The 26,082-nt window shown below is 54.0% G+C and overlaps 4 protein-coding genes across 4 annotated transcripts; 2 read left to right on the top strand and 2 right to left on the bottom strand.

Moving 5' to 3' along the window:
- Window positions 1–5,493: 5,493 nt before the first annotated feature.
- BDP55DRAFT_632816 (P-loop containing nucleoside triphosphate hydrolase protein) lies at window positions 5,494–7,340 on the bottom strand (the record flags this gene model as incomplete). The annotated part of the gene is made up of 7 exons (XM_060572473.1): window positions 5,494–5,850; window positions 5,958–6,286; window positions 6,336–6,648; window positions 6,686–6,734; window positions 6,799–7,014; window positions 7,055–7,206; window positions 7,305–7,340. The coding sequence occupies 7 exons, from the start codon at window positions 7,338–7,340 to the stop codon at window positions 5,494–5,496; spliced, it is 1,452 nt and encodes a 483-aa protein (XP_060428756.1).
- A 1,832-nt stretch (window positions 7,341–9,172) lies between these two features.
- BDP55DRAFT_171223 (uncharacterized protein) lies at window positions 9,173–10,317 on the top strand. Its single transcript, XM_060565755.1, has one exon. It carries the CDS (start codon window positions 9,433–9,435, stop codon window positions 10,036–10,038), a length of 606 nt encoding a protein of 201 aa, XP_060428755.1. The 5' UTR covers window positions 9,173–9,432; the 3' UTR covers window positions 10,039–10,317.
- A 7,116-nt stretch (window positions 10,318–17,433) lies between these two features.
- Window positions 17,434–19,364, top strand: BDP55DRAFT_170906 (DNA-binding protein creA). Its single transcript, XM_060565754.1, has 2 exons — window positions 17,434–19,277; window positions 19,341–19,364. The coding sequence occupies exon 1, from the start codon at window positions 17,748–17,750 to the stop codon at window positions 18,987–18,989; it is 1,242 nt and encodes a 413-aa protein (XP_060428754.1). The 5' UTR covers window positions 17,434–17,747; the 3' UTR covers window positions 18,990–19,277; window positions 19,341–19,364.
- Window positions 19,365–22,450: 3,086 nt separating this feature from the next.
- Window positions 22,451–23,539, bottom strand: BDP55DRAFT_632814 (uncharacterized protein; the record flags this gene model as incomplete). The annotated part of the gene is made up of 3 exons (XM_060572472.1): window positions 22,451–22,721; window positions 22,762–23,282; window positions 23,378–23,539. The coding sequence occupies 3 exons, from the start codon at window positions 23,537–23,539 to the stop codon at window positions 22,451–22,453; spliced, it is 954 nt and encodes a 317-aa protein (XP_060428753.1).
- Between the last annotated feature and the right edge of the window lie 2,543 nt (window positions 23,540–26,082).

The raw sequence follows: 26,082 nt of genomic DNA, 5'->3' as shown, positions 1-26,082 counted from the left end.
AAAATCCAATGGTTTCAATATGTGCACCCCCCACCCCCCCCCCCTCCTCTTCCATTTCCCTTCATGAGTCGTCAGAGGAGGGATGGAGAAGCCGAGCATACCTGCCGTGCAGCCGTGGCCGTTCAAAAACAGGCTCAGTGTGAATGTGTATACCCTCGGTTTCTTTTACGTTTGAGCATCGACGGATTCTGTTCTGAGCGATATGTGTGAAAGACCGATTGAGCCCTGTTCGTAATTAGATAAGGGAAAAAAAATTGTAACTCTGTGCGAAAGCTTCCGAGAAACCTAAATGGAAAAGAAAACGGTCGACCATCATCCTATTCCGACGTTGTGTTGATCCCGTTGTGAGAGCAGTCTACGGTTACACCTGCAACTACACCTATGCCTCTCGGGCCGGAAAGAATGTGTAGTTGCGACTTCATCTGTAGTAATTGCTATTGTATCTGTATTTGCCTCCTTTCAGTATCATGGGAAACAGCGGTCTAGATTCTCCTTGTCCCCCGCATATGCAGGACGAGAATGGAAGAGATGGAGGGGGGGGTCCATCATTCAAGCCACAAGCAGCCAAGATGTGCAAAGATACGCAGCTTTGGAAGCCAATTCCGGCAAGAGAAGACGTCTCTCTCCCTCCGCGTCGCCGAGCACTTAGCAAGCGGTTCCGGCGGCGCTGGGGGAAGGGGACTCAAGGGAGAAGGGCAGAGTAACCTGAGGGTGTGTTGACGGGCGGGCGGGGAAGCGGGATGTGTGCATGATCGCTGCAAGTCATCCGCTGCAAGGTTCGCAACTCTACTCATCCTATTGTTACGCAAGCCTACCTCATTTTATCCAAGTAGGTACGACCTTCCGTTTCTGTTGCCTCTTCTTGTTGTGCCTGTGATATATTCATATTCTCAAACCATACTCTCATAGGTCCAAGCATCGCTTGAACTCTACCTTTCTTTGGAATCAAACTCCTGCCGAGTCATAAAGAGCACTCTAAAAAAACAAACACGCGCCAGAGTCTAGAAACGAAACTTGCACATGAAGATCTCGGCAGTGGTCGCGGCAACGCGGGCCAGCGGGAGCGGCGGTGTGGGGGAGGTGTGCACTGGGGCCATCGAACGACTTCAGGCGGGGGAGAAGAAACGGGTGTGTGCCGCAGATTCAACTGCGGAGAGACAACTGCGGAGACAACAACGAACGAGAAGCAATGTTGACAAGACTCGAGACTTTTGGGGGCATCAGGTAAAGGCGCAACGCATATAACGGTACCCAAACAGCCTATATCGTGAGATGGGAAAACAGGGAACGAGCCAACCACATAGGATAAGACAAGCAATGCTGCTCGTCGATGCAAAGCAACAGAGGAGAGCCTAGAATGAGTTCCTGTTGCAGAGTTGCGGGCACCGTCACATTGCGGCTCCCGCCAATGAAGGCTGGTAGTCAGGGTATGCGTAGTAGACGCATCACTTAGTCTTGCCTTTGCTATGTCATTGTCTCTGAGTCTCAACCTCGCGGCTCTCGCTCTTTGGGCTACCGGTACTATTGGTTGTGGTCGGTGGTAGTTGTTCGTCTTCGCCGCCGCCGCCGCGGAAACCCGGGAAACATGGAGCCAGTGTTAGACGACGTCCGCACGATTAAGCGGCATTGTGGGCTGACCGAGGAGCGGGAGGCGCCTACAGTCCTGCAGCAAAAATCGTCTCAAGTCCCTGATGTCACCCTCCCTCCACTTCTTGAGTCCCTATTGCTGCGCGCTGTACGGAGTCACATACATCTCGCAAGTGGGCTGGCAAAAGAGGCCGTTTCTGCAGGACACGAATATCTGGGACCGGCATACAACCCGTTCCCGTTCAGAGGCACTGATAGGTACGAATAGCTATGTGTGCTATGCAAAGACTTTTGCCACCATCCCCGCAGTTGCATCGGTACGGCTATATGCGACCCGCGGCGAATGGGCGATCTGTGCAGTAGTCTCTCTGGCTGAAGGTTGCTGCCCAGTTGTTCCCGCAGTGTTTTAAGGCTCAGAGAGGCTGAGATACGCATTCTCCTTGTTTGAAGAGGCGCAAGCCCCTGCTTTGCATTGCACTTTGTACGCGCCAGAGTCCTGTGGCTCCGGTTTTCTCCGGAGTTGCAGCTCTGTATTTGTTCACTAACTGTGACGGCAGGAGCTTATGGTAGCAAATGGGGAAGGGAAAATGGGAATCGGCCGTGATCGGTTGCAGATGGTGGTTATGATGGTAGTGGTTGCCATCGACGATGTCATATCGAATATGTGACTTCCTCAATGCGGAGAGAGGGCGGGTTGGATGGCACCAGTGGCACTTTCGATCTGCTCTCCCGGACCAGATCGCTCAATCTAGACCTCTCTTTCTTTTCTTAGATAATGCCGCTTGGCTTGTCTGTGACATACTATAGAGCGGTTCCGCTGTCTGGCGCGGTTAGGAGATACATCACGCAGATAAGGAACATCGGCTGATGATGGGTAGAAACATAGTTTCAGGCGGACCGCAGCTGAGATTTCTTTCCTGTTTCCTTCTCTCCGGCGTCAGCCGATAGGACCTCGGCTTGGCTCAGCCGACGGGGGGTGCTGCGGCGGCGGAAGGGGAGGGAGGGACGGACGGCATTGTGCAGTAGTTTGGTTGGGATTTTACTCTTCTGTACGAATAGTCTCACCTACTATTTGACACTGAAGCTGGAACCTGTTGCATTGGGGGCTGTGGGTGTGGCCTAGGATCTGAGCGGGTTACCTACCTGGCCGATGGTGTTTACGATCGTAAGATGGAAAAATGGCCTTAGGTTTGTTCTCAAGCTGTTTCCATACGAGTAAAGAAAACAAGCGGAGAAGGAAAAAAACTGGCTGGAACAAAAAGGGCGGGGAACGCGGGAATTACTTGCGGCTCGCGAGGTGTAATTTGAACGTCTGTTCAAACTTCGACGTCCCATTGATGTCTAGGATTTGCTTCGGTTCAAGTTTTGGGACTTGAATCCAGCAGTAATGCAACCGCAGAGGACCCGAGGTGTGTATGCTACCTTGAACTGGAGCAATGCTATGGTACGAGCGCGGTACATAATTCGAGGCAAGTCTATACGCAACGCAACGTATACCTACCCTCCAGAATTATTTGCTCACTCGCTCGCTTCCTTGCAAGCTGCGGTTTGACGCGTTTAGCCTGAAGAGCGAATTGCCCGTGAGTAATTGCGCGAAAGCCAAGGGTGAAATGGCATCATCATTTGAACGGTATTAAAAAACAAACAGAGCTCGGTCCATAACAAGCATGCTTGACTGACAAGCCAGGACGAACTTTCGGTGCGGGCTTGAGAGTGAACGTAAACCCTGCTTGAGCCCGCCGGAGAATAATATATGAAAGATGTACGTACAATATACGTGAGTTGCAGCCCGGCCATGTGGGAATAACTTCACAAAAGCTAGGACCAGTGCCAATGCTTGATGCCAGTGGTTCCGGGACGGGGGAGAGATCCACTGGCTTATGTCACCCTAATTGGGTGGAGGAGGAGGAGGAGGAGGCCACTTCAGTCTGGAGTCGATAAGCAAGGTACTCCGTACACTAGGTGCGGATCCGCAGCGGCATTAAAAAAAACGAAGAGGCTGAAAAACAGAGGGAAAAAAAGGTACCTCTGACTCCAGACTCCAGACTCCAGAGAGGGAATTTTCACCTGCCAGCGCAAAAGAGAGAGGAAAAAAAGAGGTGAAGACAGGGGACCGCCCGTCGCAGGGCTGCGACTTGTTCATTGTAGGGACCGGGAAGCAGGGGAGGCGAGGTACGTACTGCCCTGGACGGGAAGAGGGCCAAAAGGGGGCGTGAGCTTAGCAAAACGTGCTCGGAAGATCTGGGGCGCCTCAGATACTGGGACCTTACCTACTCCAGAGGCTTTGAGTCTCTGACGGAGCGCGAGATGATCGCGAAAGCGGAATGCGACCGGGGAAAAAAGCCCTTACTCGAGCGTATGGATACGGATACCTTCAAATCTTGAAGTCACTTCTTCTCCAGAAATACTTGTCCGTCTTGGGTAGGCTCTGTGCCTGGCCCTCCCCCTTCCCGCCATGCCCGCTCAGGGCCGTTTTGCTTGGCATCTCGTCAATACCGCGCACCACAGGCAGGGACAAAAGCGAGCAATGTGGAATCCACCCTGTGTGATGCCGCTGGTACGATACTTTTACCTTTCCATTAGCACCGAGTCTACTTGTAAGGGCCGATAAAGGTCCTGTAGAAATCCATCACAGAAGCCTGTATGCATCTTCAAACACCCTGGATATCAATGATATCGCGGATAGGCACCGTAACCCCCCCCTGAACGTCGAGGCTCATGGGGAACCCAGCAGCGCTTGGCGCACCGCTGAGCCTTGCAAAAATGCCCAGCCAAGGCAAGCAAACAGCGCGCACACCTCGGCACCCTCCTCTGTGACTAATGTACACAGGGTAAAAGAATCCTTCACGAGCTCGAGGAGCAGTGTGTCCGCGGACTGCAGAGCCCGGCGCTGCAGAGCATGTGGGGTCCCTCGATCTGACGCCATTTTTTCCTTCGAGAAGAAACGGGGCTCAAGGGGCGGGAAAAAAAGATTCCCCCACGAAAACCCGTCACATCCTCCCCAGCAAAAAAAATGAGTAGAGGGAAAAGTCGCGCTCCCCGATGAGTAAGCCAATGGCTCCCTCCACCTTCTCACCTCAGCCATCATGGTCCTCTTTTCCCCCTAGGTCAGCCTCCAGCCGCATCCGGACTTGCCCGGAGCACAATGACAACACACGCTCATCTAGACTCATTCTCTCTCTCACTCACTCACCCACTGGAATCTCACACTCTACTCCGCAGTCGGCCAGCTCATTCTCAATTCCTCACTCTCAAACTCATTCTGGATCTCCTTACGTCCTCACAAAGAGTGCCACCACAGCCACTGCGGCTCACCAAACATGTGGACCCCACGATGCCCAGGTCGGGGTCGGGGCCCCGGACGAGCCACGGCCTATTATCCCCATCTCTGGCCCCTGAGCCCTGACAGTGTCTCTGAGCTGGTGCTTCCAAGCGGTCCGCGTCAAGCCGACATTTGGCCGATGGTGACGATGGGCTTTTCATGCTCTCGGTGGACCCGGGTCTTGACCGATCACAGCTTCTTATCGGTCCTTAACCGCTGAATCTTTACCTGTGGCGGGTCGTCCGTCATATTTGGTGGAGTTGGACTAGTTTTTCCTTACTCTGTCTTTCCTCTCGCCTCACCCTGAACTTTGATGCTTGAGTATCCGTAACATGACACACTCCGTCAGTCTCGGAATTGGCTCCTGGTGAGGAATTTTTTCTGACCAGTCTCCAAATCTCGTCAAAGTCTGGGGCTCGGCAGCCTAGGCTGAGATTTTTGCCAGGGCTGCCAAGGGCAAGGCCGTGAAGGAGAACCACTTTCCGTACCGCATTATCGATTCATGCTCGTCCTATCTGTCGGCCAAGCTCCGGTCCTTCACCCGGAAAATTTCCACCGTGGCCCTTTCTCCGCCATCCCTCTTGCTACTCGGCCAAATCCTGGTTATCTCGGCCGCTAGTCGCTGCCTCATCCACACCTTCTGCCTTGTCGTCCTCGTCATCACCGTCGCCGCCATCGCCGTGCCCGTCTCCGTCGCTACTGCCGTCATCCTCGCTCTCGGCCGCCTGGGTCCCCAGCAGAATGTCTTCGCTGCCTTGCCACTGCGGCGGCGGGCCGGGAAGCGCCGATTCGTCTTCTCGTGCCCATCCGTACTCCTCGTCATCTTCCTCGCTATCGGGCACCTCGAGGCCAGCTTCTGCCAACTTGCGTTTCGCTCGTGGAGCCGTTGGTAGGAACATAGATGGTTGGCTAGTGTCGTACTGCACACCAACCACGCCCGTCTGTCACGATAACGAGCCATGTCAGCAAACCACATATCCTCTCGCCTTGGAAACTCCGCTTTTGCGAAATTATGCCGGAATTGTGACTGCCCAACGAGAATACTGACCGCCTCAACTCTAAACGCCGCTGCGCTCTGCATCATGTTCGGCCCAGCCTTGCCGTCCAGCTTCTGCACGCCGGCGAAGCATACAGACCATGGTTGCTCTTCCTTCCATACCCAGTCTCTGAACAGCACGATCCGCGTCGACATGCCCTGTTCCCATACCCCAGCATTAATGGATGGGATCAATGTCGCGCTCCGCTCCAACTGCATCTTGGTTGCACATTGCGACAGGACCACCACTGCGCAGTCGCGTGTTGCTGCTAGTTTCTGCAGGGCACTGGTGATGTACTGTAAAGCCTGCAGCCGCTTTGCTGATAGAGATAGACCTGGACCTGCATAATATGAGTAGGTGAACCTCAACTTGGTCCAGAATAAACTGACCTTTGCCGCGCGGCGGATCTTTTCTACCGTCGGGGGCTTTGGGGAAGGCATGGTTTACCAAAGCTGATAAGGAGTCTATCACAACCACAGCCGAGTTTGCTGGCACTGTTGCCGCCGTGGGACGGCATAGGAGTGCTATCAGATGCGGTAGGCTGGGGCAGCCATAATGTGCAAAGTGATCCGTGGCCGATGTTGCCTCTTTGTAGTCCTTAGATGGCTGAGTTGCTTCTACTGCCTCGACCACTGCGTTTAGCCGATGGCCGCAAACTGAATACGCGCAATCTTTGAAGCTTAGCGTTAGTCTCATTGTCGTCTTCCCGCGCATGGTAGTCTTCGATGAACCGACCTACCCAGACAGCACCATGCCCCTCGCATAGCGCATTGGCGACCAGCTGAATACTTCATTGATGTGTCAGTCGTGAGTACATTGCGTTGCCTCCAGGAAAACATAATGGCAACTCACCCTACAGCTGTCTTGCCTGAGCCTGGTGGTCCCCATATCTCCGTGACCTGTCCTCTCTGGAGACCTCCCCCACGTGTCGGCGTCGGTTCCCGAAGGAACGAAGACGATGTCAGAGCCTCATCTAGTCGTCCAATGCCGGTAGAAATGTGTCTGGCGAAACCACCGTCTAGTTCTTCCAGTGCGTCAGCGGCGGACACTGTAGGTAATCGATCTGCACTCTGTCAGGAGCTGTCATGATTGTAAGATTGGGTCATACATGCGTGTGGAAGGGAGATCGAAGCTAGAGATGTCTTCCTCATGAACGGAGTGGTACTTCTCCATTGCTAGGACCCCAAATCTTGCTCGAGTGGTCTCGTCGACTAATCCTAGATTTGGCATGTCCCGATTGTCGACGTGAAGTTGCAAAGGCTGCACAGTATGAGTCAGTCAATCTCACACGTGCCCCTGATGAGGTCATCAGCCACACGCGTAGCAGGCAGGAGTGTGGCTGAGAGGCAACTGCGCACCTTCTCACTGTACGCCCACCGCGTTGCCTGTCTCATGGCGGCAAGATACCTTACATCATCCTTTTCGTATTTTCCAACTTCAACTCAATCTCAATCCTAAAGAACAAAATACCAACCTCAGTCATTGCAATGCAGAGCTGCGTTGCGATCCCCAAACCACAGTCAAGTGGGCGCACTGAGCGGTACCAACCTAACTTGGACACCAAGCGGCTGTTGACTCCAAAACCAGCGCCCCCAAGCAAGCACTTGCATTTAAAGAACTGTTGGGGGGTTTTGCATATCCGTGTTTTGAAACATGTACTAACAAAGAGGACGATTGGCGCAAGATGTCTTCCATTCAGATCCTGCATGGCCACATCATTCCGTCGATGCTACCCAGTCAGACAAGACGGCTAATTCGAGCCGCCTCAGCTTTTGAAGCCTTCTGGTACCGACCACCCGGAACGTTCAGGACCTTTCCGGAGCCTTGGCCAAGTTTCGGACGACAAGAATCGCCAGCACTGACGGCAGTGTTTTCGGGCCAAACGGGTGGAACGTGGCCGCCAGGGACCATTGCTCGAGCTTGCCGTTTTGCGTATGCGGTTCCCTCGATTCCTCACTGTAGGCCTCGCGAGTCTATTTTCACAATGACTCGGAACATTCTAGGACCCCTCCGGTTTCACATCTTTACATACCTATAGTCCAGTGAGCTTCGGGCTTTACTGATCTGGTATTCCCTCAGACCTGTTGATACTTGTAACCCTAGCGCTCCATTCTCCTCAATCGTAGTTTCACCTACCGGGCCATATACGATCCTGGTCTCGACACCTACCATTGTCGGCAGGCACTGCATCTGGGGTTGAAATGGGATGATGGGCAGGCTGCGGATGGTTGGAACTCGTACGGACCGATTGCGCCGAACCCCCGATCGCTCTGGCGCAATCATGCTCCAGCTCAACAACGCGGATTAGCCTTCAGCCATCACGGCATGATCCCGCGCGGGGTCTGCGGGGTCTGACATGTCCAGAGTGAAAGAAATTTGACCTTGGAGTCATCCCCAAGAATCCAATTTACCAGGATACAACGACCTGCAACTCGGGCGGCGGAGTGGAAAGCTAGTGTTCGTATCTGTACGGATACCCGTACCTGCTTCGTACCCTGACTCCGTACTGACTGGTTGAATAGGCGTTGATCGGGTCGGAAATCGGAAGAGCTATCCACAGAAAAGCCGGGCAGCCTTTCACATGAATGCACAGCAAGATCCTTGCGGAGATCAAAGACGTGTTCTACATACCCGACAGCGAAGGCCCGAAGTACCTTACATGCAGCCGTACACTCACGGCTAAATATTGCCCTAGAGGTAGGGCATGAGCCTCACCATCTCAATGCAAAAGATTTCAAGGGTCTCCCTGATACCGGTACTGCCAACTGTCAAGCATGACGGTACCAAGTGAGCATGCCGTCTTCCCTGACAGCGATGCCCACAGCCTACGGACCATAGGTGGAAGCGTTAGCCACACCACGCTTTTACCTCTATCCCGATATCCGAGCTCGGGTCGACGGATCACGTTATCTATCGGCGCCCAGAGGCAACGAATCCCGATTCCTTCGCCGGACATGTCGTTCATCTCTCAGGCCGGGGTAAATTGCTAATGAGGTCCCTTAGTGGCGGCTGGACTGAAAAGACCTGGGGTTGATAACGTGGAGGGCAAGCGGAGTTTCTCTCATCCGCGGTTTTCGTTCCACAGGTTTTGTGGAGAGACGATATCGGGGTTCGGGCCAGAAGTCTGCGGCGCTTCACATTGCCTGGAGTCGCCCGCTCACAGGTGCGGCTAACAGCCATCAACAAACTCTCGATTTTGGACGGCATCTCTGGCCAGACCCTTTCACCTCCGCATGTGCGATGCAAGGTACGCGCTTCTCCAGGATTTTACATGTGGAAGAATGTTACCGTTTCTCCAACTTGCTGAATGCGGTCCCAAGCTTTCCCGCTGACATCATGCTAAGGTTTGTTCTCTAGCCAAAGGGGATAGGTTCCTTTTGGGGTGTCCTCCCTTTATCTGCTTATCTTTCACATGTGACAGCAATGAGGGGCAAGCGTTCCAAACATCCAGGGCTTACAATCACTTGGGCGATGTTCCGTTGAGGGATGACTCTCAGCGCCGCCAATTCATCTGTTTGCGTCTCACCTGAGGCATCTAGGACACAACAGAGATTTCACAGGCGCCACTCACATGCTGCATATGGCCAAACCAATCCTCTGCTCTTAGGTGTAAGCAAAAGGCTTGATTGTTTGCTTGTGCTTTCGGGGAATCTCGGGATCCTGATCTCCCTCAGAAAATTGGAACTCGGAGCCATATCAACACACCGCGTTCGACATTCACACCTCCAGGCGTGCTCTCGACTCTCCCCACACTTATCTGCATCCCCTGTAAATCAGCCCCCTAGCGAAGCCCATCCCCGGCTCATTCCCACGCCCTCAGATTGCCCTTTTCAGGAAGCTGGTTTCAAACACAGGCGTGTCCCGGCAAGGAAACTCGGGTCAATCTTCACCCAAGGCAGAAAGCACATGATACCGGTACGACCCTTGGCTTCTAGCTTCAAGAGCTACCGCCTTGGCCTCTCAAAGTACATTGCGGGGATACTCGAAGTGAAGGGGAGTCTGGGGAAGCATGGGCAGATCCATTCTGTCTTTGAAGAGCTCGGTTCATTTCCGCTCGACCGTCGACCGTTGAACGCAGGAAGCAACAACTGACTCATGCCGGGCAAGTCTCGCAATCGACTCTGAGGTCAACTACGAGAGCCCACAGTTCCCCCGAGAAAATTGAGCGATAATGCGCCCGCTGGCGGCATTGCGAAGTCTTGCAAGAGCCAGTCATTCCGACGCTTGTCAAGAGTGTCAAGCAGTGCACTCTTTGAGTTTATAGCCGCGGAGTCTGGATTACCAGGTCTCATCTTTCAGCCGTCAGGAACCCGGTCCAAGCGAGACACAGGTTTGTGAAGCAACAGCAGAAACGCCCAAGTGAGGGCGTCCGCCCGCGGTGGAAACAGCGAACCAGCCAGCGGGGTTCTCCCCGCGCGAACAACAACAGGCCTGTCTCATACAACAAGACGATACAAAGCAAGAGACAACTCTAAGCCCGAAGACCATGCATTATTGCCATTGTTGCCGCTGTTGAGAATGTAGAGGTCTGGCAACCGCCGCGCATACGGTACATGTGTGGTATGCAAGTTCGTCGTTGCAGCCCCGCGAAATCCATCGGAAATTTCGAGCATACTTGGTGAAAGCCTCCACAATCGTGCGATGAGCGTATGATTCTCCGCATTTCACGATTGCGTCCCAACCTGGCCGGGGGTCAGAGGGCAGCACAAAGTATGCAGATACATGTGCAAATCGAAAGGGCCAATTTTTCGATCGGAGTCGAGATGCGGGAAACTTACCCAGGACGAAGACGGGAGTCCATGTTGAGTTGCGGGCGAGCCTCGGCGACATGTCGAGCGAAAACTCACGAGCAAACTATGTCAATCCAATTGTGGTCTAGACGTCGACAAGGATGCTGCGAAAGCTATCTGTCCACATGCACAAGCTTTATCTCTTTGCTGGGTATGCTGAAGAAGGGAAGGAAGTAAAGAGCCGCAGGCAAATTCGAGCTTCAGCCTTTTCATGGTAACCTAGCTGATACACGACTTGAGATTGGCGCCTGCCTGCTTTGACGATACCCCTGAGAAAGTCACGACTCGACACTGCACCCTAGCCTGGAGTTTGGACAGCTTCCATTCGCTAGTTTGTTATCATTGCTCGTCAAAATGAACGGAACAATACACGATGTTCGGGGTTCTGGACCATTAGCCAATTAACCAGAGATGGCTTGGTTTGGCGTCCGGAACCTGTCTGCGACTAGATATCTTGCCATCCCTGAAATTATGAGTAGCGCAGCAATCAGACGTACCGTCCAGCCAGATCGAGACGTGGAGAAGTCCGGGGGCGGGATTGAGGTGTGTGTAGCGGGAGAAGAAGTTCGACAGATTTCTGGACTCGGGACTCTAGACTCTGGAGTGATGGGGGGCGTTGGCACTGTTTGACAAATTGAATATTGGCGGCGTCGACACCATGGCAGTTTGCCATCGCCAGACACATGTTTCCATCAAACGAATCACCTCATTCTGTCGGCCCATGCCATCACAGAAGGCCCAGGCGCCCCGAGTGCCAGGTTCCAACAGCCTGACTCGGTTTACACACAGGTATGTCGCGATAGCAATGCCATGTTTGGCGTACCGGAGCGTGCTCAACGCCAAAGCTCGCGGGCTCGGAGCCTCTCGTCCGACGAAAATCAAGCAATCCAGCCGTGAGGAGAAGAATCTGGGGATGAGATCTCACGGCACCGGGTACCCCAAATCTTGGGAACAGGGTCATTAGGGTCTCCCCGGAATTCCCGATTTGAGCCTAGCGCGCCTCGCAGGCTATGGGACCGTAAGCACCTGGATGGAAGGAAATTTGAGCTGGAAAGGGCAGTTCAACGATCGACCGACAATCTGGCCAGCGAGGCACCTGGGGTTATCGTATGCCATTGGCAATTGCGGACCTGGCGCTAGGAAGGCAATAGAGGATGTGGCGCCGCTTGAAGATCACAGGTCTTGCGACGCCAATGAGAGACTTGGATGGAAGCATGGCTTGATGGCGATATCCTAGGACAAGAGCTCCGGATGGTTGTGGTGACACAACGCCCCCACGTTCTCTCCCATTTGGATCATGGGGGAGGCTCTTTTCTGGCTAAATGAGGGGTCCTTGGTCTTGCAATTACCGCAACGAGGGCACCCTCTCCGATGCTGGATCCTGGAGGAACGATGCCTCTTCTGTCGCTAAAGAGGATGCATTCCCGCTTATCCGTTGACGACAAAAACGGAAACCCGAGAGTGGGAACATAACGGTTGCTACCTACATGATGGCCTTGGAACAATGTTACAAGAGAGGCGGATCAGAGTCTTTCTAAGTCCTACTATTCCTGAGAGACGGAGAAAAAGAATCAGATTCCGACGAGGGTCCGAAGTTCGGCGGAGGCTGCCGGTAACTCGGTGAGTGCGACTTCACGACGCAAAAACCAATGGATTGCGGAATTTCATACGCCATTTTGTTTTCGCAGACCGAGAGACGAGCCGAGGGTCAGCGGAGCCTATTGCCCTCGGCCACTGACTACCGAGGGCTGCCGAACCGCAGAAGCGCCAACCCTGTGTCAAGCCCCGTGTTGGGGGAACGTATACACAGGGTGGAGGAACAACGACCAAGCCGAAGAGAGCCCCAGCAATTACGGATACCAAGCGTCTTATCTATTGAGGATCACGTCGTCTGGCCCTCGCGCTGACGAGCGCTGAAGAAGTCACGATGCGGAAATTTGACTCATCTGCGACAAGGCTCTTTTCTCGCGCTTAACGCGCTGTGGAGTCGTGACAGGAGACAGCCGAGACACACAAGGTAGCAAGGTCGAGAATCGCACCAACAAATGCTGTTCCTCTTGTCGACCTCATTCTTGGGCTGGGTCTGCTGAGAGGGTTGATATTTGAGACTAATCTTGGGCGGCCCAGATGACCAAGGGCCTATTGTCGTGTTGCGGTGAAGCAAAGGCGGAGTTTGTCAACTTGTGTGGAGGTTACTCTCTTGAAGGGTGTCTGGTGATGTGGACGCCTGGCGGTTTTCGTGATCAAGAAGAGAGACAATGTGCGCAACTGTTGCTCGGGATCCGGTACCGCTCCAGACACTCTTATCTCGAAGGAGGGAAGCTAGGAAGCACCTTAACACAGCGGCGGCCCCCACACCCCCGCCGGGACCCGGGCGTTGAGAGGAGGGCTCGGAACTGCGATCCAAGGACGCTCGTAAAGACGGGCCAGCACATCGGGGTTCAAACGAGCCGCTCACGCTGGGTCTTGCTTGGTCCTCTGACTGACAAGGCAAGAGTCAAGTAGGGCGACAAGGCGATGGGCAGGAAAGGACGTATCTCGACTTGGGCCGCAAACTGACAACTCGACCCGGCGCTTTTGGTTTGATAAAACAACCACCATTCGCTGGTTGCCTCTCATCTGCTCGCCAACAGGTCTCCTTGCCTTACCAGTCACCCAGTGCAAGCGCAATGAAGCGAGGAGCCCCCCACACCGCGGGGTTACAGTCCCGACCTCATCTCATGGTGAGCTGAGGAATTCGGATCGCGGCGCCGTGCCAGCTCGGACAGGCTGTCCTGCGCCCTGTGATACGGCGTGCACAAAGATAGGTCTACCTATAGACGCCTGAGAAGCTGCCGCAGGCTCCGGACAACGATACACACATATTGCGGCTTGGGCGAGGAAGGACAGCATCGAACAAGCTTATTGGGCTCTGTCTCTACGCTGTATGCGCTTCGCCTTGCCCAGGCCAGACTGACAATGGCGGCCATGCTACGATGCGGCCTGGATTGGCACCGCGGCAAGGGGTATTGACGATCCCCCGGTCGGGATTGAGGCGAATTACATGCCGGTATCCTCTCTCCTCAGCTGATACTCGTGAGATGAGGGCATGATTGGGGATTCCCCGTGGAGCAAGAAACGAAATGCTGTCTTTGTTTGGGCCGGCGCCTTCCCCCAGGTTTCCTTCTTGCCGATAAATGCAGGCGCCCGCGGATCAAGGTTGTGCCTTCATTCCCACGGGGTAAAAACTGGCGATGAGCGGAGAGCCGGGACAAGATTGTGCCATGGACGAGGTGACTTGGGCGGCGCATTGCGTGACGAGGGGTCCCTTTCCCCCCTGCATTTTCTTTTGCTTCGTCTGCCTCCGTCGTCTCTGGTTTTTCTTTACTTCCCTGAATAGCTTCCCAAGGGCGTGGCGGGCCAATCAGACACGAGGACGGTGGCACAAGCTTGGGGTTTATCAAGAACCAAGCCACCACTCACTTCCGTTGCCTCACCGCCCCCCCGCGTCCGCCCACATACAAATTACAAGTCAGGGTCGTTTGGGAGGACAAGCCGGGACCAGGCTGGGGGTGCTAATCTCGGTGGCCTGGGGAAAGGAAAGCGGGATGGCCAAGGGCCATGGGATGAGATGGGCGAGGCGTGGAGAGAACATGACTTTCAAGGTTACTGACGAGTGTGCTGCCCACGTTGCACAAGGGCCTTGTCGTGTTATTTACGATGCTCGCCCCATCGATACTCCGTGCTGAGCAGATATTGACCGCGGGAGGTAAGGCACGTGTCGGCAATAGACCGAGATGTGGTTCACGATTTTTTATTTTTCATTTTTTGGAAGATTGATGTTGGATCCTGGAGGTCAAAGTGTTGTGGGGTTCGAGAGCAGCGGGAATAGCGGCGGCGATGCAATACGGGGGAACACGACTGAACTACGAAGGGGGGACGGATACGTTGGGTGGATAGGCAATATTGCGAATGAGGCCGAGGATTCACCACGGCCAAGCTAGCAAGTCAGGCAGGCCGCAGGGCACCGTTTGAGCATTCCCACCACGGCCGCCTTACCAAGACGGACTACGCAGACCCGGCATGACAAAAAGGAAGAGAAGAGTGTTTTTCTCTTTTCTCTCGTCCTACGACTACGGAGCACTCTCTCTTGAGGATAAGGATCCCTATGCCTCCTGGCATGGAACGATAGTGTAATAGTGCACCACGACTTGGGGCTTAGGCTGGAACGGTGAAGGATGAGGGTGTGAAGAGCCGGAAGACACGATGGGCACAAAAATTCTGTCTGCCTGCCTGGTTGCCGCACTTTGCTGACCGACACGGCGGTCTGGTTCCGTACCCTTCTTCTTCTTTTTCTTTGCCAGTGCTGACTACGGAGCTGATGGTGGTGTTGACGATGATGGCGGTGATGATGCCACGATTTGCCTTTGGGTATTACAGCAGATATGCTTGCTTGTCGGATGGTGCCAGCAGAGCCCGGGCATAGCACAAGCCAAAAAGCTAATGATTAGCACATCTGTACTGAATACAATCCGTACAGACTGGGAGGTGAAAATTATGGACCGGGATACCTACGATGAGGCGGAGGAAAAAAGAGAGACCTGAGAGGGAAAAAACTGAAGAGAGGGAGGGTACGTACCGATCCCCAGTTTCCCCCGACTTGTCGCAAAACCACGTCGGTATCTGATGGTGCGCGTACCGTACCTTACCTCTCTGTGTGGTGCCTCAGGTCCTGAGACTAGAGTCAGGAGTATCTGGGTACCGCGGTACTTTGTCGTCCGAGGAAGGAAAAAAAGAGAGCACCTCGAGCAGGGCCGATACGTACCGATCTCTCCGGGAGAGCAGAGCACGTCGCTCTTGGCTTTTCTCAGAGTGGGGTTGAAATTGTGGGCAGTGGGGTCCAAACCCCCAGCTGTGACACGCCCTTTCTCTCAAAGCACACGCCCCTTGTTCCGTCTACCGCCCTCTCTCCCAGTCTCTTCCCCTTTCACCCGCGTACACTACGAATAGAGAGAGAGTCAGTCTCGTTTTGCCTCACGCCCCTCCTTATCCCACATGCTGGGTTCCCTGCTGGACACCGTCGTTAACTTCTTCTTGCTGAGGTGTAGCGGCGTGGCTTGTGGTTGACGATACACACACACACACACACATACCCCAGCGCGCGCTCTCGCGGTATCTTTCTCTGCCTCTCTCTTGGCTCCTGTCTGTGGCCCTCACCCACAAGTCTCGCACCCGGTCTATTTTCTTTCACAGGCGCTGCCGCCTCTTACCACGGTAAAACATCTATCCCTACCTGGCAGTCATGACTGGCCTGTTCCTCCCCCCGTTGTCACTCCATCACGGATATCTTCCGTCTACGACGTATCTCATTCAGTCAATCACGGGCCAAGCCTGTCCCCCGTCTTTTACGCTCGTCCGTCTGTGAAGCAGCCAGTACTACGTCCTCCGTACCCGTACCTTACATACCGAGCCTCTTCCAGCCCTGTCCGATTACCTTACTCCACGGCTGCCGCGGCCGGGTGTGAATCTGGCAATCTGGGCCGACTACATACTAACGCATAATCAGCCAGCGGTAGGTACGGATACCGTAGAGAAGTACCGTACTGCCGCCGATGCGCCCACAAGGTATAGCTAGGCCCCCCCGCGCAAATGCGCTTGCTCTCTGATGCTGGCGGCTTTGACGCTGAAATGGGATTATGGGGGGAAGAGGAAGCCATGGGGGCCCGCATTCGCACCCGCACTCAAATCGACCCCCATTGTCTTTGGCCAAGTATCGCCCACTTTTCGGTGGACGAAGTACCTCACTCTGGCTGGTATCCGTATTTGCGTCGTAGTTGGTGGCTCCCGGGCTTCTTCTGGTGCCCTTCTCTGACTATTCGTTAGGTAACTGGGGGAGACAGATTTGCATCAAGAGCCCCAGTTTCTTCTCTCATTCGGCGAGCCCCAGAAGGCATAGAAACACGGTTACAAGTACGGCCCAGCACGAGCACAAGCAAAGAAGGCCGGGGAGAGATACCAAAAAAGACAATGGTGCGAATACAGTATACTTCCTTAGCAAACCTTGGCTGGCTGAGGCCGAGTCTCGCACATGGCGAATCGCAGAGCGTATCTACAGATTCAGCACAGGTTGTTAAGGAGCCAAGCACTATTACTGTACCGTAAGAAAGCCAGTCAGGGTCAGGACAAGGTCTAGGAAGTATTCGTACAGGGACGACGGGACCGACCCAACCAGGCCGAGGGAGAGAGAGAGAGAGAGCGTCCGAGAAACTGCCCACGCCCTGCCCTGGGGTTCCTTCCCTTGCCCTTCTTCCCATCCAAGTGTCCAGGTTCCTCCCCCCCCCCATCTGTCTGGTCTGGGATTGGGATTGCGATTAGGACCGCCCACACCCCCCCATCCTGCCATCCACACCGTCCACACAATCCACACCCTCCTCGCCGTCTTTCTCCCACCTTGTAACTCGACTTGCACACACACCTCACTCCCCACGTCGTCTTTTTTTTCTTCTCTCTCTTCCTTCTGGACCTGCTTTCCTCTCTACCTCAGGAATACCGCTGCACCCTGTCTACGCATCTTCCTCTCCTGTCTCTTTTAAACCTATCACCCCGTCCTTCCCTCCTTCCCCAACTTTGCTCTGCTCCTTCTTTTGGAAGAAAATTGTTACGCCAACCTACTGTCATTGTCATCCCTCCCAGGACCAGCCAACTTACCCCGGGCCACCCCTCAGTCCCCCCCAAAAAGCCGCCAAAGCTTTTTTTTCCCACACCCACCCACCGCTGCCACTCGACCTCGCATAACTTATATATCCAGCCGACCTCCCACACCCACCACACCCGTACTCTCTCGACTCTCTCATCCACGCCCACTCACCACACCATAAGCAACATACAGCAACTCGAATCCGTACTCACGATACTTGAGTCCGGTTATACACATCGACGACTACACTCGTCGACTACTATTGGAAAGGACAAAACAAGAGAAAGGGTTCGACCACCTCCGCAAAGCGGCCCAGCTCTGGATTATCAGGGCAAATGGGCGATCACATGCAGCAGACACAACCGTCTCCTTTCAACTTCTCAAGTTTACTCAACCCCGATAAGAACGACACAATGATGTCCGGCGATGCCATGGAAACTACGAGGCTTGGTCCTCTCAACGAGCTGAAGCCCAAGGGTCCTCTTCCCGGCCAGACCGCCGAGAACCCCAACGAGCTTCCTCGCCCCTACAAGTGCCCCTTGTGCGATAAGGCCTTCCACCGCCTTGAGCACCAGACGAGACACATCCGCACTCACACCGGAGAGAAGCCTCATGCGTGCCAGTACCCTGGCTGCAGCAAGAAGTTCTCTCGCTCAGACGAGCTTACCCGTCATTCGAGAATACACAGCAACCCTAACTCAAGGAGAGGCAAGAACCAGTACAACTCTGGCCCTCAGTCACATATGCCCCAGGATGGCATGATGGCTCCTCCTCCCGCACCCAAGACGATTCGTTCTGCGCCTACTTCGAGCTTGTCCTCGCCCAACGTCTCGCCGCCGCATTCCTTCTCTCAGTACGTCTTGCCCGCTCACCCGGGACACGGCAGCCCCTTTGGCCGCCAGATGCAGGGCCAGTCCAACATGGACATCTCCATTCTGGCAAAGGCGGCCAACCAGGTAGAGCGTGAGACGCTCACCGCACCGCCTTTCCACGGCTCTTCTGCCAGACATCACCCCTACTATTCCCACAGCCTGCACAACTCGCGCGGCCACCTTCCCTCCCTCTCAGCTTATCACATGTCGAGATCGCACTCCAACGACGAGCACAACGATGACCACTACGCTGGTTCTCGCCACGCAAAGCGATCTCGCCCCAACTCGCCCAACTCCACGGCACCTTCCTCTCCTACCTTCTCCCACGACTCCTTGTCGCCTACTCCGGACCACACCCCCATCGCTACACCCGCTCACTCCCCGAGACTTCGCCCCATGGGATATGAGTTGCCTTCTCTCCGCAACCTTTCCCTGCAGCACGCAGCGCCTCCTGCTTTGGCTCCTCTCGAGCCTCACCTGGAGACTCCTTACCTGCCTCCTCCTCCCGCGCCTACCAGCGCCGGAACGCCCACCCGCAACGGCGCTTCTTTGGCAGACATCATCAGCCGGCCTGACGCTGGCAGGAAACTGCCAGTCCCCAAGATCGGTGTTCACCAGCTTTTGGACGGAAACGACGGCTTCCAGAGCGGCAGGAGTTCCACCACTGGCAGCGTCGCCGGTGGCGACCTCATGGATCGGATGTAACGGGAACGACAACCTTAAAGTGGCATGACCTGACGACCTGGGCAATAGACGGGATAGAAGAACAATGGCGTTTCCGGGTATTTTCGAATTGGCAGAGTTGGCCGACCACGACTTCTTTATCTAATCACAAAACAACGAACCAACCAAAGAATCGATGGGCTCCTCTTTTACAGCGGCGGCTACACTCAATCTTATAGACTCACTCCTATCTCGATGGACGAAGAACCAGAGATTGGACGTACGACTCCCTCACCCCTCAACAACCACGAAAAGCAAAACATTTTTCCTGTGTCCTTTTTTTTCTCCTCTCTTTCTTGTGTGTGTGTTGGATATAGGGATTTTGGGAGTGAGTGAGTGAGTGCGTGTGTGTGTGTGTGTGTGTGTGCATGAGAACGTCGACGGGTCGTTACATACCCCGTCCTTTCTCATAGTGTCACGGATTTGCTTGTATTGGCGATGGGACGGAGATAAACCAAGATATCAATCTATAGACGGCGGGAACAACTTTGGGCGGTGTACATGAGAGAATTGTCTTCTCTCTCGAGCGGTTTTTATGTTTTCTGAAGCGCAGAGACGGCGCCGACAACTGGTCTACTGGTCCTTTTTTTTTATGTCTGGCTTTTTCTCTACGATGAACGTCGCCGCCTAGGCTGGCTGGACGAAAGCTTGTTTTCTTTACAACTGTTCTTAGACAAGAGTTTTACTCGAGAAACCCTCGACAAACTCGAGAAGGAGAAATCCAAACAGATCTTCACCGCACATTTTACCATCGTTCACTCCTCGCCGTTTGATGAATCTACCTAGTGTATGTATGTGTGCGTGTCTCAACCAGTGGACTGATTTGTCCCCCCCCTCGTGTTTGCAAATGTGATGTGTGCGAGGTGCATTTGGGGTGTGACCAAGAAAACCACCAACCCACACCACCGATGATCGGACCCGTGCCCAGGCGGCCGTTTGTTTCCCTCTCTCTCCCTCTTCCTTAATAACCATGGGTGTAGAGAAGGGATGGGTTGGAAAGGGGAAGGGGAGGGTGTGGTGGACGGTTTGGTGGTGTCCGGGGTTCGCGGGCGCTGCGCGGGCGTTTCCCTCCACCATCCCTCTCTTTCCTGGGGCCTCTCCCCCCACCCCACACACTTTTCGACTGTGTAGAGGTCGGTATGACGCCGTACGTAATCTGCGCAACGTTTGCAAACGAACTTGCAGACGGACGAGGTAGGTAGGGATACGTAGTGAAATAACCCAACTCTCGACATGCGCTTTTATCCCCACAAACATCTGCCACATATCTGCATATCCGTAAGGGATCTTGAAAATAAAAAAACAGACTCAGGTAACACAACAAGAGTCAGTTCCAACACCCACCTTCGGGAATCCAAACTTTTCCGGGGTTCGGGGTGGCGGACTGGGGAATTATTTCTGGGGAAAAAGGGCTCTCTGCTTCTGACCAGGGCGCAATAGCTCTGGGGAATGAGAGGCCAAATTTGGGATAAGGGATTTTCCTCCTCCTTCTCCTCCTCCTCCTCCTCCTCCTCCTCCCTCAAACGTCTCTCAACCATTGCGCCCAGATCCGTACAAATCTGTGGAACGTTTTTATTTATTTATGGAATTTGTCGACTAAACTACTAACATGACCAGACTTGCAAAGAAACAACAGGAGACAAGGAAACTCAGGTTTCGCTCAATGTATAAGTTGTGTGTACAGACACACCCCTTTCATAAGGCTTTGGACATTTAATCTTGATCCGCCTATTCCGCAGGGCTGTATTGTTTCCCGGGGGCTGTGTGTGTGTGTGTGTGTGTGTGTGTGTGTGTGTGTGTGTGTGTGTGTGTGTGTCATCGAAAGGGACAACGCAACGACTTTGAAAAAGTTGTCATTACGTCTGCAACTGTTACCTGCATCGTTCATTACGCGGGAGAGTGAGTATAGATTGCGTAAGGTAAGGTACAACTTCTGGATAACGCCAATGCGACTTGACTCCCCTTTTGCCCAGCCAACATTAAGCCCTGTGAGGCCCAAACCCTTCACATGTATAACTCTTCGTAAAAAACCAAGGCAGAGATCTTCCAGCCCCAGTTCCAACTCCCAAGTCCGTTCGCAAGGGGGGAAAACAAGAGAAAATGAATTTTTTTTGTTTTAGGTGGTGTTATTTGTCCCATCTAGGCCCTGTCTTTCATCCATCTTCTTTGGCCCCATGGTCGGACCATGGCTGGGGGTTGGTTGGGTGGGCTCTTGGGCGGTTAACTGACACACACGCATACACGCCCCCATGTCTAAAAGTCACTATCCGTACTCAACTTCCTATACCTACCTACCTACCCCCGTTGGATCGTCGTCTTGTCACTGCGCGGATAGATACGGATACATTTGATCAACGGATCCGCAATCTGCACTTGTTACAGAGGAGCACCTGCAGGCTGCATCCAGCATTTCATCTCTTGCCTGCCAGAATCACTCCAAGCGCCTTTCCCCGGAATATTTGCAAAAAGAACCCCAGGATTGTACTGCTCATTGCTCGACATCGTCATCAATAGCGACAATAGCCCCCTTCCCCGACTCATGAGCGCTAGTAGATCCCGATCGACCGAGACCCGTGGAGAAAGATAGGGCATCTTCAAATCTCGACATTTTTGTGAGAGCATTCAGAACGGGGTCCGCGAGACCCCATGTTGCCTGTCAACTACGTCAAGATGGGGTGGAGGGAGGAAAGGAAAGGGTAGGAAACAAGAACCACTTTGCTTGTGTCGTGCCATATCTCGGCCAAATCCCCCAATGCCCCATGCCAACCTGAACGACACATTTCGATAAACCTGATGGAATGATGCGCTGGTGTGGAGTTTCGGTGCAGGTGCAAGAGTCAGTTCCCCTGGGTCCCAAGGACCCCTCCAGCAAGTCAACAACCCTTTTTCATGCCCACCCCTCCGGCTCTCGAGCTCTCTTCCCTACCATATCCGTCCTTGTCCCTCCCGTCTCCAGGATTCAGGATGCCAAAAAAAAGGTCTGGAACGGACGGCATTACGTATTTCTCTGGGGGATGATATCACACCCTGCCCCACTGTCCCTGGCATGAAGGCGTTGCGTTGGCATCGATTCTGACACTTTGCCTGGTTTCCGTGGGGTAAGAAGAAGAAAAGAACAGAAAAGTTTTTGTTTGACAACTCCATAGGATCTTCGTAGCCGGAAGGATGCATTTTTTTTTTCGTCCTCCCCCCTTTCCCCCACTGGCGCCCTGTGTATAGCAGATCATTGCGACGACACAAGCAAATGTTGTCGGCCCAGAATAGCATGATCCGGAGCCTGCGGATGCTGTTCTGTGCAACGGAGGGGCTAAAGGGGGCGCGGCCAAGACAGTGACATTCAAGTATTCCCTGAGTGTCCCCAGTTTCAAACGGAGGTCGGTGAATGATGACTCAGAAAATGTCACTGTCATTTTCCCCGTACTATGGCGGGGGGATGGTGTGGGTTAGCTTTCTGGGGATGGTTGCTTTTTGCCCTTGCCGTATCCCATTTTCGGCCACCAAGGGGTGGTGGGCTCGGTAGTTGGGTGGCGAGATACTGTTGGGCCAGGAACGCAACTCGTAAACTCCTCCGACTCATCAAAAATCAGCTTCTTTGGTTTGTGCGCCGAGCGAGCAGCAGCAGCAGCCACCAAAAAGTGTTTCTGCACAACTCGGACTGCCAGATTGCGTTGCGGTTCCTTTCCGTCCCTTTCCTCGGACGACGACAACTCCGGCCTAATCATGTCCCAAGGTTTTGGGCTGAGTCGTTGAATACCGCCCACTTGTTGTCGGATTCACCAGTGAGTCAAGGCACATGTAAACTGCCAGTCTTTTCCTCCCTGTCGCAGCTGAGGCGGCGCGCGAACCACCTCGCCAGCTATAGTCTTTGAGCCAGGTCCGGTGTAGGTCGCATTTACGAGAAGACTCGTCACATGTGAGAGCGCAAGCCATGGCTTGTCCGTCGGGTATTGGCATACCAGCCCTTCTCACAAGTACTAGCACATCACCACTTCCGACGCAATAGAGCAGACCTGTATGGTTTCGGACGCGGTGCAACGTTGGCGTTTGGCCTTCGCAATGTGTCCTGTTGAGCGGCCTCCAGGAGGCGTACACCGAGCGCAGGGCGGCATGGCGACGAGGTCCGCAATAGCGGGAGTCCGTCCGCTGCTGCTCGATGGTGTTATCTTCCGTGTCGGCTAATGGAACCCTATCCAAGGCAACGCGTGTCTGTTGTGTCTCTTCTGCGCGCCTCCAGATGGCTGCCTCGATGCGCACGACTCTCGTCTGCGCCTGTCTCTCTAGACAGAAAATCAAGGCCACGCATGCGTGGTTTGCCTGCCTAATTCCTCACCGCCAGAATATTTTGAAGCGATAGGTCGAATTGGACACACACTGCCACACGAGATGGTGTAGTAGATGCAGACCTCTCCCACAGAGGGTGAGTACGTACAACCCTTGAGGATGGGCGTGGTGAATGTGAAAATCGATCGCCAAAGCCACGGAGCAAGTTGCAGGAGGAGTGGAGACCGGGGGAGTCTGGGGGAGAGCGGCATGGCGTTTTTGGCCTACTGGGAAGGCGTTCCGATTCGAAGAGCCCTGAGATGGAATTGCTTTTCGAGACAGCGCATGCGGGCGAGGCCGCCCTTCAAAGGGTTGTGCACTGTCGCCTGCCGTGTAAGTCCAAGCGGCCAATGCTCCCGGGGAAGGGCGGAAGATTGGCGGGTGCGGGAGAGAAGAGACGAGACATGACGCGGATATCCAAGTGAGTGCTTAGATTTAAACAACCGGGTCAACGAAATGTATCCAAATCTCGGGAAGAAACCTGGGTTGCTTGGCTTGTGACATCGCTGGCTGGATGGTTTGCTTTTTAAGTGACGCCCTGACGCCCATATTGCGCCCCCGAGAAGGACGGAAAAGTCAAAGACAGTGAGCACTGCTCAGCGGTACACCTGTCTGTTTGACTCCAGGAGTCAGGTCCTTTTGCTCGATGAGCTTGTCGAAACATGATCTCAGAGTTGAGACACCCTCGCGGGCGCTTAGACAAAAGGACAGTGACACTCTTTCTCTTGATCATTGCGCCTGACGCTGACCCGAGGACGGGGGTCATGGTGTGATGGCGCTAATCTGCGCTTCCAACAGACCACATGCGCTAACTTTCTGGATGAGAAGGCCAGCTGAGATGGGGAGCTGTCTTTCTCTTGACTTGGCAAAGCCTCCCGGGTTGTGAGAAGAGGGTGTCGCAATTTGTCGCGGTTGCAGGGAGACGCAAGCCAGGCTGACCAAAGTGTGGGGGGATCTAGCTAGAATCTTGTCGATGAGGCATGTAAGCGAAGCATAGAACATAGGAGAGGCCGCGCCTGTCCGATGACCTCCGGCGCATGACTTGGTTCTCAGTTCACTCCGATATGTCATCGCTGATGATGTGCGCGCAGCTCATGCCTTTCACCACAAGCAATGCCGTGCTCTATCCGGTATCCGGGGGCTGCTGAAGACTACATCCCGATTGCGCCCGAAGCTGCTCTTATCGTGACTCCGAAAAGATGTGGCTGGTCCCATCTCGCTTTCTTCGGCATAGGCCATCATCGTTGTGCACACCACACCCTCTTCAAAGTTCAAGCGGCGCGGGCAGGCTGGTGTGTCGGCATTGTGTGAGCCCCCACGAGCTGCCCCACGAAATTTACCCCGGTATCTATAGCGCGTTTTCGACGTCGTTTTATGGAGTTGTGGGGGAGAGGGCGTGCTCTCTCATGCAACCTTGTTGGGACAGCCGGAATCTTGCGCCAGAATGGGCGATAAGCAACCAGATCCATCCATGGATCTCTTCAATGACGCAGCGACTCCATCCAAGTTATCCCAGATGATGACACGGATTCAAGACCTCTCAAAAAAAAAAAAAAAACACCATCTGTATCCGTACGCCCAGCTCTTGTCCTCTTGGCCTCTCCCACAGGCTAAGCCGTTGGTTCGTACCGTGGCCTTGGCCACTATTGCTGACAGGTCAGCCTGCCCCGTGTCAATCAGTCTTTTCCGCTGTGTGTCAGCGAGCCAGGGCCTCGGTATGCCGATGACAGGCTGACGGTAAAATTAGGACCATCCCTGGATTGAGGCGAAGCTGAGGCCTGTCCCGTCCCATCCGATCATTATTCGTGCCGTCAATCCGCGGGATTGGAAACCAACATACGGATACAGAGTACCTACACAGGAATTGATTTTCTCGCACCAAACAAGCGTAGTCTTCGGGACTTGGGGCCCTAGGTGCCACGGTGCCTTGGTGAAGGTTTCGCCCGCAACTCCCGCTTGATCTAGTAATATGTCGGACCTGTTTCCCTGTCCGGCAAGCCGTGACTGGTTAGCATAATGGCTTTTTCCCGCCGTTGGCGTAGTTATGAGTCTCGCAGCACGCCGTGACCACCGACAACGCAAGACCGGGTTGTATCTCGGCATCTCTCTCGGGCGCCATTCATCCGCTGTTGCTTGGGAGCTCGAGGTGGACGCATGCTCCGGCTGAAGTCATGGTGCGACGGATCGACAGGATGAACTGGCGCTCCTGTGCTCTAGAGTGTACCGGTTATCCGCAGGCATGTCTAGTTGTGGCTCGCATACGAAGTACTGCGAATATCATCCAACGCCATACGGCCCGTAGCCCATGGTACAGCCGATGCAAGATTGATAGACCAACGTACCCCATTGTGGATTCCGACCTACCCATCACTGCAACCCTACGGGCGAGGTGCAAATTGCTTAGTCGAGTGTGGGGGAGAGTCATGGTTTGTTTGATGTTGATTGCCCAAGGAGCATTCGTTCGTCTGGGGAAACGGGTATTTGACAACCTTCTGAAGTCCCCGATGCTGCCAATTTGGCGCAATGCATAGTCTTTTGGAAATTCTAGCTTTGACGCCTAGCGACAATGACTTTGGCGAATATTTCACCGTCGGCCAAGGCGATTGCAAATAACGACGGCCAGCGACAGCCGAGTACCATAGTGTAATAAGCGTTGTAGGCCACGGAATGGTCTTCCCAACGGGTACGTAGCGGGGGTTTGAACCTCCGAAGCGGACCACAGGTCCGAAGACTCAAGACATCCATTGAGACAAGT

This window comes from Colletotrichum godetiae, assembly GCF_030913485.1.
Source record: "Colletotrichum godetiae strain CBS 193.32 chromosome Unknown BDP55scaffold_24, whole genome shotgun sequence".
In the NCBI taxonomy this organism is placed as follows: Eukaryota; Fungi; Ascomycota; class Sordariomycetes; order Glomerellales; family Glomerellaceae; genus Colletotrichum; species Colletotrichum godetiae.
This window is presented reverse-complemented; position numbering and strand designations above follow the sequence as displayed.

Coding starts and splice junctions, on each gene's coding strand:
- BDP55DRAFT_170906 (XM_060565754.1), top strand. CDS start 17,748: ATGGGCGATCACATGCAGCAGACACAACCGTCTCCTTTCAACTTCTCA.
- BDP55DRAFT_171223 (XM_060565755.1), top strand. CDS start 9,433: ATGACTCTCAGCGCCGCCAATTCATCTGTTTGCGTCTCACCTGAGGCA.